Source organism: Rhincodon typus, chromosome 4 (genome assembly GCF_021869965.1).
Source record: "Rhincodon typus isolate 14 chromosome 4, sRhiTyp1.1, whole genome shotgun sequence".
Classification (NCBI taxonomy): Eukaryota; Metazoa; Chordata; class Chondrichthyes; order Orectolobiformes; family Rhincodontidae; genus Rhincodon; species Rhincodon typus.
The window spans coordinates 84,144,036-84,163,917 of NC_063335.1; the positions used below are offsets into that span (position 1 = coordinate 84,144,036).

General features: G+C 37.8%; 1 protein-coding gene across 1 annotated transcript in view; it reads left to right on the plus strand.

The window, feature by feature from the left end:
- The window catches only part of triqk (triple QxxK/R motif containing), a 101,430-nt gene that overhangs the window by 64,367 nt on the left and 17,181 nt on the right, over positions 1 to 19,882 (plus strand). The window contains exon 3 of the mRNA XM_020531691.2: positions 17,266 to 17,351. Within this exon, the coding sequence (XP_020387280.1) occupies positions 17,266 to 17,351 (86 nt within the window). The remainder of the gene's footprint in view (positions 1 to 17,265; positions 17,352 to 19,882) is intronic.

Genomic DNA, 19,882 nt, shown 5'->3' on the forward strand with positions numbered 1-19,882 from the left:
CCCTTCCTCAGAACTCGTTCTGAGGAAGGGTCACCAGACCCGAAATGTTAACTGTATTTTCTCCTCCACAGATGCTGCAAGATTAGTCAAATGTTTGATATAAAAACATTGTGTAGTTGATGCTAGAATATGGCGGATAAACATCTCGATTTTAATTTTAAAAAGTAGTTATATATGTAAACCTACTACCAATTATGTCACTGACAGGAGTTAATTCATGGCATGTGTATTCTTATTACAATATGTTTGTTGATTTATATTCGCTTAAATAGAAATCAATTAAAATACCTGAGGATCCCCACTCTTTTGTTTGATTTGACAAACTATTGGTCACATCAAATTCACAATGTTTTATTGCAGGAAGTTGCAAAGACCTGAGCTTAAAGAGCAAAAATAGAAAGCTGAGTGGCATTTATGTTCCATCATGCATGCAGAAGTAATATTTTTCTTCTGAGATTTTCTAATTGCCATGCTTCTATCCGAAGCCAAACAAAGATTATGACCTTGTATTTTTCCACTTGAATCATTTCATTGTACTGAAGTACTAAATAATCTCTTGAAATGATGTGCAGTATCTCAAAAATAAATTTATTCCAGATAAAAAGAATACTAAATGAGTTTCATTGATTTTTATTTGAATAGTTTCTATAAATTCACGCACTACAGTCATAAATTAGTTTAGTTGAACAAAAATTTATTTGAATGTTCGAGAAAGCTGAAAGCAAACTCTTTCAAAAAAAGTGATTAAACCTGCCATTATCTATTTCCCTTTCTTTAAGGATTATGTTTTCCACGATGTGTGAGAAAACACTATAATATACAGTTCCAGTGATAATTTAATGGAAGAATATTCCTTTAAATTTACACGCAGAAGAACATTTTCCTATACATGTCCCATGTTTATAGATGTGTGGATTTGAGGTGTTTAAAGCTGTGTTTAGGATGGACAGAGGGAAGCTATTTTTTTCTGGTGGGGAAATAATAGAATGAGGTGCATAATCTTGAAATCAGAGATGGACAACTTGGGAGTGATGAGGGATGGTACATCTTCACATAAAGAGTAGTGGAAATATGAAAGTTTCCCGCAAAACCAGTTGAAGTGAGTTCGTTAGGAGAATTACAAATCTGTGGTTGGATATTGAAGGTCATGTAATCACAGATGGATAGATGGAATTAAGGTAGAGATCAGGCATGAATAAACTAATTGAACTGTTGATCAGGCTTTAGGAACTGGATAGACTACTCCTGTTCTTGCATTTCTAATGAAATTCAGTTTATCTCTTGATCTCTTTATGTCATTGGATGTGAATCTGAATTTTAAAAAAAAGGATAAGTAACACATTCTTTGTTTATTTTATATAAAAAAGAAAGCGTTGTGTTGCACCAAAAATGATCAATCAATTTTTATTTGGCTCCACTTGGCATTTTAGGTTCGAACAATATTTGACTCCAATTTTGCCACTTCCTACTTTACCATGACTAATCCTGGATGGCTGTGCACTGTTACTATATCCCTTTCTGATGTACATGCTATCATATCAACCTAAAAATCAGGAGCAGCAGTAGGCCATTCAGCCTCTCAATATTTCTCCTCCGTTCAATAAGGTCATGGCTATCTGATTGTGACCATTCTTAGTCCTGCTTAACTCTACTAACCTTTCACTCCTTGCCTAACAAACTATCTACCTCTGCCTTAAAAGTATTCCAAGTTGCTGTCCATCAGCGTTTCAGAAAGAGGTTCAAAGACTCATGACATTCTGAGAGAAAAACATTCATTTCTTATTTGTTTGAAATAAGCGAACCCTGATTTTTAAACAGTGATCCCTATTTCTTTATTTTCTCGAGGAAATATCCTGTCCGCATCAGTCCTTTCAAGACTTCTGGATCCTCAAGCCTTATTGCAAGTTCCCATCTCTCATAGTCTTCAAATTTTAAAAACCTGAATTATCACCCTAGTTTTGAGACTAAAGTCATTTGAAACTGCTTTCAATCTTAGAAGTTATGGTATTTTACCTTTGAATAGCAATTTAAAATAATTCTGTCATTCTAGATTTCGGACATTTGTGGGTTTCTTTCTTGATAATGCTTTTATTTTTGCTGCCTTTTTGTGTGAGCCGTTTTGTTTTTGATTAAATTCTCAATTCTACTTACCAAACCTGTTCCAAAATCACAGAAATTTTAGGTAAACTTTCAGGGGCTGTGAAAAATTATGTTCTTTTCTTCATTCTAGACTGTCTGCTACACAAACCTCTTGTTTTTCCAGAATCTATTGACAGACTGCTTTGGGCTTTGTTTCTATAGCAACCGCATGCAAACAGCAAATAATCAAAAATAAGTTCACCAAGTTTCATGTGCCATTAGTTTCAGAAAGAATAAGTAAAACTATTGAACTTTCAACCTTGGAAGAAAACTGAAATATTGAAATTCAGCAATATAGTTATTTATTTCTATTGTTCTCTTACATGATATTTCTTTAAATCCCATTAAAATTAATAGCAAATGTAATTAAAAGATTCAAGAATTAAAAGCATCCATTTGGAAAATAATTAAATGCATCCATTAGGAAAATATTTGAATGATGGGTGTGAATTTAATTTATATTCTGTATGAAAAGATTTCAATGTTAGTTTAGCTACTCTCCAGGATATTGTCAACCATTCAGATATTATGGGCATAGAATTTATCGGTGAATGCTTGTGGGTTATTTTTTGCTAAATCTGAAGTAATCGTTGCTAGATACAGGTGTCAACATTGATAGCTATTGCTGACACAAAAATTGGCCAAAACAGAGTAATATTTCTGTTCACCTTGGAAAACAAATTCAAAATAATTCACGACAAAACTACATATATTTGAGTGTATTTACATGTGTAAATTGGCAATTACTTCAAAGTCTCAGTCTGTGAAACAAAAGTCACTTGATAAGACCAAGAATTTGATCATTGGCTGTTACTGTCATGGTATGTCCACTGAGCAAAGAACATAAAATGGTAAGAAATCACTAGACTGCGAAATGACCACAGTCGGACTCACAAATGTTTATATATTTGCATGAGATACGTCTTAGTACCTCAGCTCAACAGTGATATCAAACACATTTTTTTGCCTTTGTTAATGACAGGAGGAATTTTGTCTTCATATGTGCTCACAGTGATGTCATAATTTTAAAACCTTTTTAAGAATTTCCTACATAAAATAAAGTGACACTCTGCAACATGTTAAATGATTATTCCTTTTGGGCGGTGATAATATTCATAAATTGGCCTTTTTTTTATACTTTTTAATGTCAGTCTATAATTATATGTATTATTGCCTTGTGATAGGTTGCAAATTTTGCATTGCCTTGTATGTAATGCAACATTACACACTGTAGGAAAATATTATCCTTCAAATCTCATGTTACAGTTGGCTTCAGAACCTTTTTATGTCCTTTACCAAAATACTGAAGTCACAATTTTGCTCAGTGTAATGTTGCAGTGAAATAATTGCTAAATACAACAAATTAGAAAAAAAGCTAATTTTACCAGTTTAAAATTAAAGTAATTAATATAATTTAGTCGTAGCATTTAGAGGTCAGTCAATGTACTCGTGAATTAATCAATTCATCAATGAGTTTCTCAATTCTAGCTACATATACTACCCTATTATAATGACACTTAAGAATTCCAGGAATTATTTTTGTTTTCATTTTGTTTAAGTGCACATATTGTTGTATGTATTTTATTGTTTATTTTAATGTTTATTCTAACAGAAGAAGCAATCTGATACGGAAAAGTAACCTCAATCAGAGACAGAGGACAGAATTCTCCCAGCAACCGAAGGGCATGAGCAATGCTGAGAAAGTTGGGAGATTATGGCTCGAATGAGAAAGTAAACTTCTTGACATTGAGGAAAAGGTCTGATTTTCCTCTTAGGGTTTCAGTAGTTAAATGAGAATCTTGCTTCTAAACAGTGAAGCTGCTGCTTGCGTGCATTAACGTCTCATTATGACCTAATCTTGCCTCATCTATGCGCAGGTTTTGCTTCTGCTAGGTACTGGTAAGAACCTAGACAGTGCCAATGCCAGATTTGAAAGTCAGAACTCTAGCTTAGAGCTTGCAACTCATTGGTGTCTTCTCCAAGCCTCCAAATGGGCTAGAATTCCCCAACATCTCGGAACATGCTCCAAGAGCAGTAACCTCCCAGCACCCTTCATCCACACAAGTCGATGTCAACAAGGCACCAGGTTTTCACATCATTGTGGCTAATTGTGGACTAAAACACAGTTCTGCACCTCACATTGCAGTACTGCCACCAGGTCACTTTCCATGCAACGACAGGTAACAAGGTGCACCTCAGGGTTCAGAGCTTGCATTCTTAGCGCTAAATCATATTGCTTGGTTGCTCACAGCAACTCTGCCTTGCCGCTTGCCTTTTAGCACACTAGGCAGCATAGCTTTTTGAAGAGCAAGTCATGTCTGACTAATCCAGTTAAATTTTCGGAGGAGGTCACCAGTGCGCTAGACAGGGAATCTTCTATGGATGTTGTATATATGGGCTCCTACGAAATGTTTGATGAGATTGTAGATTAGATTAGCAAAAGTGAGACCATGGAGAATTAAAGGGAACATTTTGACATTGGTCAGTAATTAGTTAGGGAACTAAGAGTAACAGGAAAGGGTTTGCTCTCTGATTAGTGGAATGTGACAAATAATGTTCCTAGGAATCTGTACTCAGCCTCATTTTTTTAGTATGATTCTGGAATGATGAATAACGTGATTGAAGAAATCGTGAGGTGCCTATTTAAGTTGACAGGTGAAACTAAATTAGGAGGCACAGCATGTTGTCAGGGATGAAAACATCAAATTGCACAAGGCCTTATCACACCATTAGTCCAGCATCGATATCAAAGTAGCATTTGACCAATCGTGGTTTCAGAGAGTCCAAGCACAATTGGACTTGATACCAATCAGGGGGAATCTCACCACTGGGCACATTCACAGCTAGCAGTGGTAGTGCAGATCTGTGACCTCGACCAGCTGGTTGGACAAGGGCAGCAGGTGCAAGGAACACCACCACCTGCAAATTTCCCCTCACACCACACATAATCCTGACTTAGAATTGTATCACTAATTTTTCTTCAACACCCAGACAACATCCTTGAACTTTCAACATGAAGGTGCTGTGGATGCACCTTCACTACACAGTCTTCAGTGGTGCAAAAAGATGGTGCCCTGCCATCTTCTCGAGGACAACAAAGGTTGGCAATAATACTTGTCCTTCTGGTGATGCCCACATCTCATCAATAAATACTTTTAATAAAAGAAAAGAATCAGATTTTCTGTGACAGTGTCTAAAGAAAATCTATTTGTTTATAACGAAATTCACTTATGTTGCACTGGATGTTTTAAGTGTGTTCAGAATCCCGACAAGGAGATGAATTCTGGGGACTGAACTGGCACCCCATCCGTGAAAGTACAAATGGTCTAACCAGCCAGGAGATGAGCTTGTTCCCCAGTTAGAGGAGACAAGAACTGGCTGCCTTGAACTATTCAGCAAAGGAAGGCAACAAACATGTTCATGGCAGCGACTTGCCTTGCCAATTAGAGAAGGCAGTCTAGGAGTGGCCGTGAAGGACAAGGTTAGAAGCAGCATGCATACTGGAGCTAGTTTAGCTTTGAATAAATATCAACGTCAAAGAAATGTATTTAAGCTCCATGGTGAATCTGACACACCACTGACACTGAATTGTCATGACTGTTGATAATAATCCCAATCATCCAAGGACAATACCAACTTTAATTGCAACATGCTTATTTTGAAAAAAATGAATGAACGGCAAGGTTGTAAGTTCATTGACTGGAACAAAAACAAAGTTGCTGGAACAGCTCAGCAGGTCTGGCAGCATCTGTGAAGGAGAAAACAGAGTTAACGTTTTGGATCTGGTGACCCTACCTCAGAACTTTCTTTTTGTTCCTGATTTATAGCATCCGCAGTTCTTTTGGTTTTTTTTTAAGTTCATTGACTGCCTGGATAGAGACTCTGGAATGTCACATCATATGAGGTGTCAAAAGGACTTCAAAGGGAGAAAATATACTACAAACTGAGTTCATAATCTCCTAGGAGCATCTCCGGCTATGAATATGATGGTAAAACATGACAGCGGTCTAAGTGGGAGACACATTCACATTTCTCCCCTTTCACGAATACACAGGGGCAGGTGGTAAAGCCAAGGCTCAATCTTGCTGTCTGTCTTTCAGTATCCTAATATCCTACTATGTGGGCTACTGTACTGTGAGGGGCATAGCTCTGAGAAAAGCCATTTAAGCATCACTATAGATAAAAGAAAGTGAAAGGACTCACTCTGAATGCTGCCACTCAGCTGCTGCCAAACTGATTTAGGATAACAGAGTTTCAATCAACCTACAAAGTGAACAAATTCAAAATCGACTGTTTAACTACTAACATCAGTGCTTCCAATAACGTACACTATAATGGTCACAATATTCAGCTGTCTGTTCCTCAATTCTGAGACTAATCTATGTATTTATTTTGAACTTTTATTGTGGACTCACCTCTTATTTCTAATATGAGTGTATATGTGTTATGTTACTACTAAACTCACTCTGTTTATAAATTCAAGAAAACCTAATTAAATTGGCTCCTTTTAAAGCACAGCTTCATTTGGGTTTGCGCACAAGGTATCCACAAGGGAAGGGACCCTTTTAAAATTACCCCTGCTACAACTAAGCAAGGCCGGGGGTGGGGGTGGGTACACGAATAATCAAGAGGAGCCACTTCACATTTCCTCACCTGGGAAGTTAGCGGTTTCGGGTATCCCAGCTGGAACCAAAACAAATTGGGGAGCCTTTCCTGGGGACTAGTCATAACACAGTACACAGTTTGGGCTTACTAAATGGATATATCCCTTAATGAACTCTTTAAGGAGTTATTAATTGATGGCAGGTATGTTTCATCGTCCATCCACTTCCCCCCATTTAAAACTGCTAAACTATCCCAGCAGCATTGTGATCCCAAGATAAACTCTGAGACTGTGATTTTTTAAAATCTGCCACCAGTCCCAGACCCATGGTCCTTTGAATATCTAGTAAAGTAAATAAATAATCAATTTTGGGATAAAGGCTCTCCACACAGAGCTTCACTCAAAAGAAATGTAATTGCAAAATCTGATGAGGAGCTGAATATACCCAATTCTTTGTGTTTGATACTCCTGTAATTACTAATTGGCAAAACAGGACCACTTCAAGTGAACCTACAGATTTGATTTTTTTTGATGCGTTCAGGATGTGACATCTTCTTTTGCGGCATACCGGGTGGTCGGTTACATTACTATTTTATCTTCACTACATCTTTAATCCTTCTGGCCTCTGCTGAAGACATTGACTCATAACTGGTGGGTCTCCAGTACCTTATGAAGTAACAATTTCATATATGTGACCCTTGTCAGTGAATGTCAGCTTGGTGTTCAACTGCAAAGAATATTAAATCTGATGTCAATGCTTTGCTTGCCACCTTTCAATGAAGTGACAGTCAGCAAGTGTACGATGTCAATTATGTTCTCCCACTATATTACCCTTCCCAAATATCCCTCTGTGTTGACCCAACTAAAGTTAGACTAAAATCATGAGCTGGCACTCTCCTAGTGTAGTTCACTACTCAGATACTCACTGGCCAAACTGGCTGGGCCACCTGAAGCACAAGAGATTATATTTCTAAATCAATCTTGCAAGGATCAAATGATTGTTCATGCTCAGTGATTATTTTGTGCCATATCATATGATCAGTTCTGGAATATATTTGCAAGATTAAAGCTTTGAATTTTTTTTTGCCTAATCAAGAGCAATTAAGTATTTGCAGTTAAAAAAAAAGTGAAATAAAAGTGGGACTAAACACAGCTGAGGGTCCATTTGCAGGTGAAAGGATGAATACTCTTTTCATGCCATACCAGCTGTGTGTTGGTTGAAAGAACAGTTTACTGAGCTTCTGTGCAACTGTCCACTGATATGTATAATGTAGTCATAAGCAGCTTATGCAGTATTCAGAAATAGCACTGCATTAATTTTTCAAGCACAAAATGCATATGAGGCACAATACTGCTACAGGATGATAATGAAACTAGAATTTTAAAGTCTGTAGGGAATAAAGCTCTGAGCCAGTGAGATGTAAGTGTTCATCAAATAATTTGAAGATATTCACATGTTAATGAACCTGGTCAACAATATCAATGAATGTTTGGATTTCTAGTTTCAGTGTTTACCTTTGGCAACTTCTGTCTGTGTCATTTTTTTTGTATATGTAAGTTTTTATGCAAGTTAGTATCATTAAAAAATGTAAAGTTGGAATGAGTTCAGGTGGAAGTGGAAATCTTGAGTATCAGTCACTTACGGTACCTAGGCAGAATGAATATTAAAGCAAAGGACGGCTATAGATCATGCAACAAAGCTTGAATTCTGTTTCGCTGAACTAGAATAACTATCAGATGAAATAATTCACAATTCAACTGACCTTCAAAGCTGAATTAAACAGCTGTAAGAATTCATCAGTAGCCAAGCGTAGTTGGTAGTATTTGGATTTTTTTCTTTGTAATTGGTGCTTCTTCAATAACCATTGAACATTTCTGAGAAAGAATGATGAGAAGTCAGGAATCAGTGACGCAGGTTGACAAAAGGTTGAGGTCTTGCAGTCTCTGGAGCTAGGAAGGAGTTAAAAATCAGGATCTCAAAGTTATTAACCTCTGGATTATTTGCAGCACCCTGAGCTCGTGATTATTGGGGATAGTAGGGTAAAATAGGAAAATTCTTTTTATTATTTGTTCACAGGAAGTGGCCCTCACCGTTGAGACTAGCATTTATTGTCCATCCTAATTGTCCTTGAGAAGGTGATGGTGAGCTGCTTTCTTGACCGCTGAAGTCCGAGTGATTGAGGTATACTCACAATGCTGCTAGGGATGGAGTTCCAGGATTTTGATACAGCGACAATAAACGAACAGTGGCATAATTCCAACTCATGGTGATATGTAGTTTTGAGAGGAACTTGTAGGTGGTGGTGTTCCCATGTATCTTCTGCCCTTGTACTTTTAGATGGTAGTGGTCATAAGTTTGGTAGCTGCTGTCAAGGGACTGCAGTGTGTCCTATCGATAGTATGCATTGAATCTACTATTCATTGGTCGTGGAAAAAGTCAATGTTGACAGTATTAGATGGAGTGCCAATCAAGCAAGCTGTTTTGTCCTAGATGAACTAATACTTGTAGCATACATTTTGGATACTTGTGAGAATATGTGAATAGTTCAGTTCCCAAATGGGACAAGTGGCTTCTCAGTATCTTTCAGACTGGACCTTTTAGCACCTACAACACACCAACAAATATCTAGGCTCCAGTTTATGTTGAGGGTTGTTGTAGCTGCACTTATCCAAACAAGTGTATTCTATCACACTTACTGGCTTGTACCTTGTAACTGGGGGGATGTTTTCTGAGTCAGCAGGTGAGTTATTTGATGCGGAACTCCTAGGCTTTGACTTGCATTTGGAGACACAGTATTTATATATCTCGAGTGCAATGAGCAGTTTTGGTCCCCTAATTTAAGGAAAGATAAAATTAGAGACAGTTGAGGGAAGGTTGACTAGGATGATCTGTGCTAAGGAGGGATTGTCTTATGAATAAAGGTTAATTAAGATGAATTAACAGGAGGATGAGCATAAAACATCTGAGGGTGGTGTACCTGGGGATGGGGTGATTAAAAGGTATTGAAGTGTTTGATCAGCTATGATCAATCACCTTAATTAACCTTTATTCATAAGACAGTCCCTCCTTAGCACGGATCATCCTAGTCAACCTCCCCTGAACTGTCTCTAATCGAATTATATGTTCTTATTGAACAGGCTGAAGAGGCTGAACGGCCTACGCTTGATCCTATGTGCTACGGAGAAACAGGTACGCAGATGATCAATAGACACGCATAACACTAAAGTGAAGAATAGTGAAGATCTTGGAATGAGCAAACACTTGGTCAATGCAAGGCAGTCAAATATGCATCTAGAATCCACAAGCTATATTTTCAGGCCCAAACAGGATAGACATGGTCGGTCATTAGTCCTGCCAAGCTGTATGCCAATTCCAAAACTCTATCTTGCCTTCAAGCCATTTTTTTCCTAAAACCTATGTGCATTACTGGATGAAATCTAAGAGTTATTAAATATTTTCTGCATTAATTGTACAAAGAGTTGTTTTCAAGATTCTTTTTTCCTAAACAAATTCAATTTGTAAACTTTTCAAGTAAAAAAAAGTGAACTACTTGCATCCGTCTCTGTTGATTTAAAATTCCTTCACTATAAACATTTTAATTCTGCACACTCTGATAGTCATCCAAAGCTGTCACAATGCTCTTTGTGTTTCAAAGAGGCAAATGTTGGCCACCACGAGTGACTTGGTAATTATGGCACTGGTGGGGAACTGAATGATTAAATGGGCATAAGACTGATTTTTTTTAATCGATTCTTTTTCCATCCAGACACGCTATTACACATCTCTGAGTCTTTTTCTCACCTTCAACAACTCACCCATGTTTCTAAATAAAGTCCAATTATCAACTATCACCCACCAAGCAATAATAATAAATATAGGAGAGATTAGCAAAATTGAAGGGAACTAAATTAAAATGGAGTTGAGGGGAAAATAATGCAGTCTTACCCTTGACAGTGCCTATCTCTGTCTAAAGGCATCAAGGGTGTTGCTGTACACTGCGTGTTCCCTTTCCAAAGAATACCGAGGTGTAAATATGGCCATGGAAGAGGGACAACTAGTTGCAGTAGACTCATTAAAAGTACACAGTAAGTAAATTCACCTTGTGGTATTTCAGGGGTCAGATGCAAATCTGACTGCTTTGTCCTGTGTCCCCTCCTCAATGCTGTTAAATGTTACTGACTCTCATTGCCACCAAATTTTATTCTCTCATGGGAATTAAAGCCACTTGGCCCCTCAAGCCTGTTTCACCATCAATAAGATTGTGGCTAATCTGTATACTCCACATTCCTACCTACTCTTGATAACTTTTCAGCTCGACTTGCCACTTCTCAATGACCCTATTTCCACATTTTGAGGACAAAGATTCGAAAAGCTTGCGATCTTCTGTGAGAAAAGCTTTTCCTTTGTCTCTGTCTTAAATCAGCAAATCTTCATTTTTAAATGGTGAACTCTAGTTTTTCCCACAAGACAAAACATCCTCTCTGCAGCCACCCTGTCAAGACCCTCAGGATTTTTCATGTTTCTGTCAAATTGCATTTTCCTCTTCTAAACTCCAAATCAAGCCTTGGCAACCCTACCTTTTCTATTAAGGCACCTACCCATTTCAAATACTAATCTAGTAAATATTCTTAAAACTGCTCCCAATGCATTTATGTCCTTCCTTAAATAAGAGACCAATACTTTACACAGTGCTCCCGATACATTCTAGCTAAAACAGTATGTCACTATTTTTGTGATTACAATGAACAATTATACTGTATTAGTTTTCCTAATTATTTGCTGTACTTGGGTACAGATGTTTTGTGATTTATGCACGAGGACAGCCAGAGCCCCCTGCATTTCAGAACTCTGAAATCACTCACCATTGTGATACTATGTTTCTTTGTACCTTTCCTGTTAAAATGGAAAAAAAATTACATTTTCCCAATACACATTTCCAGTTTTCAAAACTTTGCACATTCACTTAACCTACCGATATCCCTTTGTAGCGTCTTCTTAACTCTTGACTTTTCCATCTCTGATTGTGTCATAAGCAAATTTAACAACCATGCTTTTGGTCTCTTCATCCTGTCATTTATATAGATTTTGAAAAGTTGAGGTTCCAGCAGTGATGCTATGTACATTCAGACACAGAGCATGTAGCTCCATCGTTTTATCATTTTTGAAACCTCAAGCACTATCTTTTAATTTGCCCTTCAATTTGTACTTTCTATCCTTGCTCTGTCACAGCCTTTTCTTTTTCCGTATTAATACCTTTCTGTCTTGCCTCTACATTTGATTTACCACATCTTGCCAAATTTGATCCCTTGCCCCCAATATTTAGTTGAAAACAGTGTCTGCCTTCCAAACTAAGTGGCTTCCATATGCCTTTTCTATCTGCAATGCTGTCAGTTTACACGGTATCCCTCTCCACTTCATTTGCATCCCAGAATTGTCCCTACTACTAACACCAGTAGATGCACTCCATCCCAAAGGTATTTTGGCCAGTATGTATGTACGTACTGTAGTGATTGTAATGATGGCAGCGAGGTGGACCTCATAGAATATGAGTTGCCTGATTGGGGATGTTAATCTGACCCTGGCTGACAGATATAAACAGGTGTGTCAGACATCCTGGTTACTCTGACAGTTGGCTCTGAGGGAGCTGGATCAGTGTCAAGGACTCTCCACGGGTAAATAAAGGGTGACTCGGTGATGGGATACTGGCCTCTGTGGATTTATTTCACATACCTTATTGAAGGCACTACCATCCTCCTAATCAAAGTTACTTTCTAAAGCACACTCTAAGATGTGTCACCCAGTTTCAGTACCTTACTTATTCCCCTAGACTTGTTCTCCCAAAGTGCTGTTTCCTCACCTAAAAACCACCTAAATGCTTGCTCCTTGATCCTGGTTGTTTCTCTCTGTTTACAAATTGAAATCTTGATGAATAATGCATATCATCCATTCAGCTACTAGAAATTTGCTTGGTGGAATATATTTGCGATACTCAACTTCAAAAAAACTGATTAACGTTACAAATTAGTGAGCATGCATTTAAAAAAATTATTAAAATGTGGGTGGAGAACAACAACAAGCCAGAGATAATTAGAAAAATGTTGAAAATATTAATGCCATAAATGAAACGGTAACAACAGCAATTTGATTGCATTCTCAGTGGTCCCTAATCCCAGAACTACCCGAAACTTTCAGATGATTAGATTGTCTCCTAATATCCCCACATTCCAGGATTCCACATTTTGTAGTAATGCCACAAATTCTGCACTGTATCTGGAACATTTCCCAATTATTGTGTTACTGAAGCACCCCATGTACTGTTCCTAGATCCTGATGTATTCCATTGGATATGGTTAGATATTGAGAATCTACACTATTAATATAAGATTCCATAAGACCATGATCACAAATCAGCCTCAGTGCTGATGATTGTCATTGCCCCTAAGTGGCCTTAATGCTGCTCCTCTTCTTCTCAAAACTCTGATTCACTGTGAATATTCTCATGTTAGACCTCCTTGTAATGTAAAATTTTAGACACATCTACTAAGTACAAGACTGACTGTTGTTACAGTTTCATTTATGACATTAATATTTTCAACATTGTTCTAACTATCTCTTGCCCATTGTTTTTCTCCACCCACATTTTAATAATTTTTAAATTTATGCTCACTAATTTGTAAAGTTAATCAGTTTCTTTTTTGAAGTTGAGAGTATCGTAAATCTATTCCACCAAGCAAATTTCTTGTAGCTGATTGGATGATATGCATTATTCATCAGGAGTTCAATTTGTCAGAGCACCATTTTAGCCAGAAAACGAATCAAGTTACATAGAAATTAGCAAGTCTTTCTGCTCACTATTTTTTTAGTTGTGGGGTATTTAATGTCCAAAATAGATTTTTAAACTTTATAAAACATTATATAAAGGACAAATGTTTGTCTTTTGATATCTTTATTAATGGTTTTCATTCAAAGTCAAATCTTGTTTCAACAGGCTGATCTTAGTCTAATCTGACTTCTCAGCCCAGAACAGTTGAAGCAATTTAGCACAACTTCTGCACATGTGCAGGTTGCAAGATTTCATCAGTAAAATGTTATTGGCTTAAGGACTGCTACCTTTGTCCTAGAATCATAGAGGCATGAAAGAAAGAAAGACTTGCATTTATATAGCACCTGCCTTGACCATTAACATTCCAATGTGGTTGAATCCAGTGAAGAATGTTTGAACTGTAGCCACTGCTGTAATGTGGGAAAATGGTAACCAGTTTGTACACAGCATACTCCTACAAAGACCAAAGTGATAATGACCACTTATTCCGCTTTCATCGGCCAGCAAAAAGCTCCTTTGCTGTTCTTCAATATAGCGCCATGGGATCTCATGTCCTACTGAGAGGGCAGACCGTGGCTTAGTTTAACAATTAATCCTCTAACAGTGTTGCACTTGCTAAGTACTGCATTGAGATGTGAGCTTTGATTTTTGTGTTTAAATCCTGGAGTGGGACTTGATCCCTCCACCTTCTGAAGAGCCATCATTTTCTTTAAGTTCTTTGTTGGCATGATCCAAATTAGTCACTCTGCTATACTCATGTAGCTCTTTACTATCTTCTATTTTAGATTTTGATTCACTTTTTCCACTTTATTTTTTCATCGTTTCTGCCTGAACTGCTCCTTATGGTAAAATAATCCATGCTCCAATAATCTCTGAATGAAGTTTCTTCTCACTACTTTCCTCATTCTTATTTACCATTTTAAATTGATGCATACTCAAGTTTGACTCCCCAACTACATGAAATATGTTTTCCTATTCAACCAATTAAAACTTTCCATAATGTCAAAAGCCACATTTAAATACTCCGGGGAAATAGTACGGATATATCAAGGCCATCATTATAATTACTTATCTATGTATCATTCTGCTGAGCCCCTACCCTGTTGTCTGTCACTATACTGTTATCCAAGAATGTTGTACAATACTTGTACTCTGGTAGACGTAGTTCATTACTACCTCCAGTCTTTGGCCAATTTACAAAATGCTGATTCTAATTTTTTACATGTTTTTATTCAATCATGGGATGTGGGTGTCACTAGCTAGGCCAGCACTTATTGCCCATCTCTATTGTGTGCATCAGTCTCTTGGCAATTCAGTTTGCTTTACTTCATTCAGGGGAGCATGGAAAGAGTCATGAATGGTGCTGAACATTGTGCAACCATCAGCAAACGCCCCCACTTCTGACCTTTATAATTGCTTTTACAATTAATATTTTTGTTTTAATTTTGTGGGTTGGAAACTTTGAAAGGCCTACTGGCGAACTCAGTGTTAGATAAATCCTAAATCTGAACACAAGATATTTTAGTGTTAGCAGTCCTTTAACGAGACAAATTACGCAAGCGATATCCCATATGTCAGATGTTCCTGCTCCTTTTAAGTACACAGGAACCACTTATGCTTAGTGAGGTAGATTACACAGCCTCCACAATTGTACATATGAGCTCAACAAATGTGATGCAGGCCAGTCAAGTGGCCTGAAGACAAGACTATGCTTGTGGTTCGCAGGATCACCTCACCTCCCTGCACTTTAATAAGACTAGGGAGGTGGAAAAGACTTGGACAAAAACAAAATCTTCCTCCCATCCCATAGGGACATATGGGTGCTACAGTTATTAATAATCATTAGCAGAGGGCACCCACTTAGCATGTAAACAAGATGTTGTTCCCTGCAAACAACACGGGGATACCATCGTGATACCATTAACTATGAAAAATTTGGATATTTGTTGTATTATTTTATCTTAGATCTGGCACAGAAAACATTATTTTCATTATTTCTGCATTGATTCTAGGTCATAAGCAGTGGAGCATATATTCAAATCTTACTACATGATATTTAATTTGAGAAATGGTGTAGTCTGTTTTAGAAACTGTGGATGTCTTCTATTTCCATAACATTATTTTCAATGTGTTCATGAAATGTGAGCATTGCTGGCAAGGCCACTATTTCCCATCCAACTCCAATTGCTTTGAGATGTTGGTGGTCAGCTGTATCCTTGAACCATTGCTCTTTGCATATTCTAGGCAGACCTAGAGCTTTGCTAGAGAGGGAGCTTCAGGAATTTGAAACAACAACAGTGAAGGAGTGACAATATGTTGGATACAAAGTGACAGAGGAGACCTGCAGGTGACAGTGTCTCCCTAAATTTGTTGAATTCGTTCTTCTGTGTGGTAATTCGGCATTCATTGCTAAAGGAATAAAAGTAGGGAAGTGTTGTTGCGACTGTGCAAGGCAATAGTGACCCAGCACCTGGAGTATTGCGTACAATTTTGTTCACCTTACTTGAGGAGGAATGTAGTTGCTTTGGATGCAGTTCAAAGGAGATTCACTGCATTGATTTCAAAGATGGGGTTTGTCTTATGGAGAGACATTGAGCAGTTTAGTTCTATAATCTCTAGAGTTTAGAAGACTGAGCGGTCTAATTGTGGTACATGAGATGCTAAAGGGGGTTGACAAAATAGACATAGAAAGGGTGTTTCCTCATGTTGGGCAATCTAGAACGAGAGTTCATAGTTTAGGATAAGGAGTTGCAAATTTAAAACAGAAATGAAAAGAAATCACTTCTCTTAAAGGGTTGTGAATCTGTAGAGTTCACTACCCCAAAGTGCGGTGGATGCTGGGACATTGAGTAAATTTAACAGGGAGATAGACAGCCTTTGGATTAATAATAGTTGAAGGGTAATGGAGAGTGAGCAGGAAAGTTGAGTTGAGGCTGAGATTAAATCAGCCATTGTCGAATAAATGGCAGAGCAGGCTTGAGGACTGAATTGCCAACTGCTACTCCCAGTTCTTATGTTTTAAAACCGGGCAATAGGGCTGCTCCCTCATTAGAGAGATGACTGTTAGTGGTTTATTTTAAGAGTCACCACCCCTAAGGTGAGAGGAGAAATTGAGAAGGAGACTCCTCATGGTAATCTCTGCTGGTGCAGGAATTGAAACCATATTGTTTTTGTTACTCTGCATTTGCAAACTAGCCTTCCAGCCAACTCAGCTAACCGACCCATGGGTTGGAAAGCATAATTGCAGGACTTTTAGTCATTTGCTCATTGCATCTTGCAGATGTCACATGCTGCTGCTGCAGTTCACCAACAGTTGAGGGAGTGAATGTTTTAGGTGGTGGTAGAGGTGCTGGTGATGTGGGCTGTTTTTTCCTGGATGGTTTTGAACTCTTGAGTATTGTTGGAACTGAACCCATTGGGGCAAGCAAAGACTACTCGATAATACTCACTTGTGGATATTGGACAAGTTTTGAAAAGTCAATTTAAAATAAAACAAATTGAAATTTTTTTGGAATCTAGTGCGCAAATATAATCATGGTATAATTTATTAGATGAGTATAAGATTATGTAAGTTTAATATATAATATTCTGTATAATCTGGTTTTAATTTAACAATATTTTCTGTAATATCCAGGAGATTTAAAATGCTTTTCATATGGAAATAACACATTTTACTTACAATTGTTTCATTACCCTCAGGAAAACAAGATTATAAGAAAACAAAATCAGTTTTAAGAGCAACAAGATTGAAAGCAGAAGCCAAGAAAACAGCACCAGGAATAAGGGTGTGTGTTGTGGTTTGATAACCTTCATTAAATTTCAGTGGCTCTCAAGTCTCTTTTCCCTCAAGATAAATGCACTGAATATTGATTATTTCTCTGAGATATTATTTGTGACATTTCAAAATCTATGTAAAATGTTAGAAACTAAATATTTATACAGTACAATACTTAATACTAGAAATTATTATAAGCCTTTAATGGTCTGTTTAAAAAAAATCAAATTTCTTTGACTTTATTCTGTGGGATTTTAATTCTAAATATTATAAAAATCTTCAGGTAGTGCCTTGTTCACCTTCTGCGTCTGTTGATTAAACTATTCAATTAGTATTTTTCAGTTTATTGCATAGCACTTACTGATTTTAATTTGAATTCTTAATCCTCACTTTTCATATTCCTGTGTAATTAATATCCAAAAATAAGCTACTATAAATATATGGCTTTGCTCCCATTGTGATTCCAACTTTAATTTAGCATCCTCATGGCTGGATAAATGCATACCTGAACCAAGTATAATTCTGATAAAAGCATGATGCCTTTATATTTCTGAGGATGTTCAATGAAGTGTCACACAAAGTTTTACGCAGGTTAGGGTCTGTGGGATTCAGAGCAATATGTGAGAGTGACCTGAAGATTGGGTAATAGAGAAAAAATGGAGAGTAGGAGAAAGTGGATTTCGGTTGTGATAGCAGCTTGCCATTAATGGCGGATCAATGCTTGGGCCTCAGCAATTTACAATTTATATCAATGATTCTGATGAGGGGATTGAGGGTAAGAAATATTTGTAAGCTGTGAAGAGGGCTCATGAGGCAGTTTTAATCATTTGTTCATGTAAACATGATCAGCATGGACAAGTTTGGGCTGAAGGGCCTGTTTCCATGCTCTATTACTCTATGATTCTATGATATGAATATGGACATTGATAACAGGGACAACATTTAATGATCTTCAGGCTCTGATACACGCTGTCCTAGCTCTCCTAGATAACAGAGGCAAGTTTGGAAGATGCTGTTGAGAATCTTGGAGATTTGCTGTAGTGCATCTTCAAGATTGGAATACTACTTACCACTGGGGCTTTGTGTACGATTCTACTTGAGAAAATCTACTTGAGAACTGAGCCCGAGCTTCTTAACTTGTGCCTTGTACATGTTGGATAGGCATTGGGGTGATAGGAGGTGATTTATATGCCACAGAATTTCAAGCCTCTGACCAGTTCTTGTAGCCACAGCATTTATATGATTGGTCCAAATTAGCTTCTGCTCTAGGGTAACTCCCAGGATTTTAGTAGTGGGGATTCAGTGACGGTGATGCCATTGAATTTCAAGAGACAATAGCTCGTTATTGCTGAAGTTCTTACTTCTTGCTGAAGTTGGACATTGCTAGGCATTTGTGGCATAAATGTTATTTATGACTTGTCAACCCAAGCCTCGTTTTTGTTTAGGTCATAGAGTTATACAGCATGGAAGCAGACCTTTCAGTCCAACTCGTCTGCACCAACCAGGCATCCCAATCTGATCTAGTCCCACTTGTCAGCATTTGGCCCATATCCCTATAAACGCTTCCTATGTATATACCCATCCAGATGCCTTTTACATGTAATTGTACCTGCCTGCAGCACTTTCTCTAGCAGTTCGTTACATATACACACCTGTCTGTGTGTGAAAAAGTTACTCCTCAGGTCCTTCTTATATCTTTCCCTTCTCATCTTAAACCCATGCACTCTGGTTTTGTACTCGTCATTCTAGGAAACTGACCTTGGCTATTCACCCTTTCCATGCACCTGATGATTTTATAAACGGCTATAAGGCCACCCTTCAGCCTCTGACGCTCCAGGGAAAATAGCCTCAGCCTATTCAGCCTCTTCCTGTAGCTCAAATCCTCCAATCCTGGCAACATTCTTGTAAATCCTTTATGTAACCTCTCAAGTTTCATAACACCCTTCCTTTGGAAGAGTGACAAGAATTGGATGTGGTACTCTAAAAGTGGCTTCACATTGTTCTGTAACAATTCCGGTACTCAGTGTTCTGTCAAATAAAGAAAGCATGCCAAACACCTTCTTCACCACCCTGTCTACCTCGAATCCACTTCCAAGGAACTGTGAACCTGCACCCCGGGTCTTTTTGTTCTCAACTCTCCCAAGGGCCCTACCATTAACTGTATAAGACCTACCCTGGTTTGCCTGATCAAAATACAACTCACATTTGTCTAAATTAAACTCCATCTGCCACTCCCCGGTCCACTGGCTGATCTGATCAAGGTCCTGTTGTACTCTGAGATAACCTTCTTCACTGTCCAGTAAAACACCTACTTTGGTCTCATCTGCAAACTGACTAATACCTCTTATATTCACATTCAAATCATTTATATAAATAATGAAAAGCAGTGAATGCAGCACTGATCCTTGTGACAGACCACTGGCCATAGGCCTCTATTCCGAAAAATAGCCCTCTACCACCACCTTCTGTCTCCTACCTTCAAACCAATTTTGTATCTAATTGAGACAACAAGGTGCAGGGCTGGATGAACACAGCAGGCCA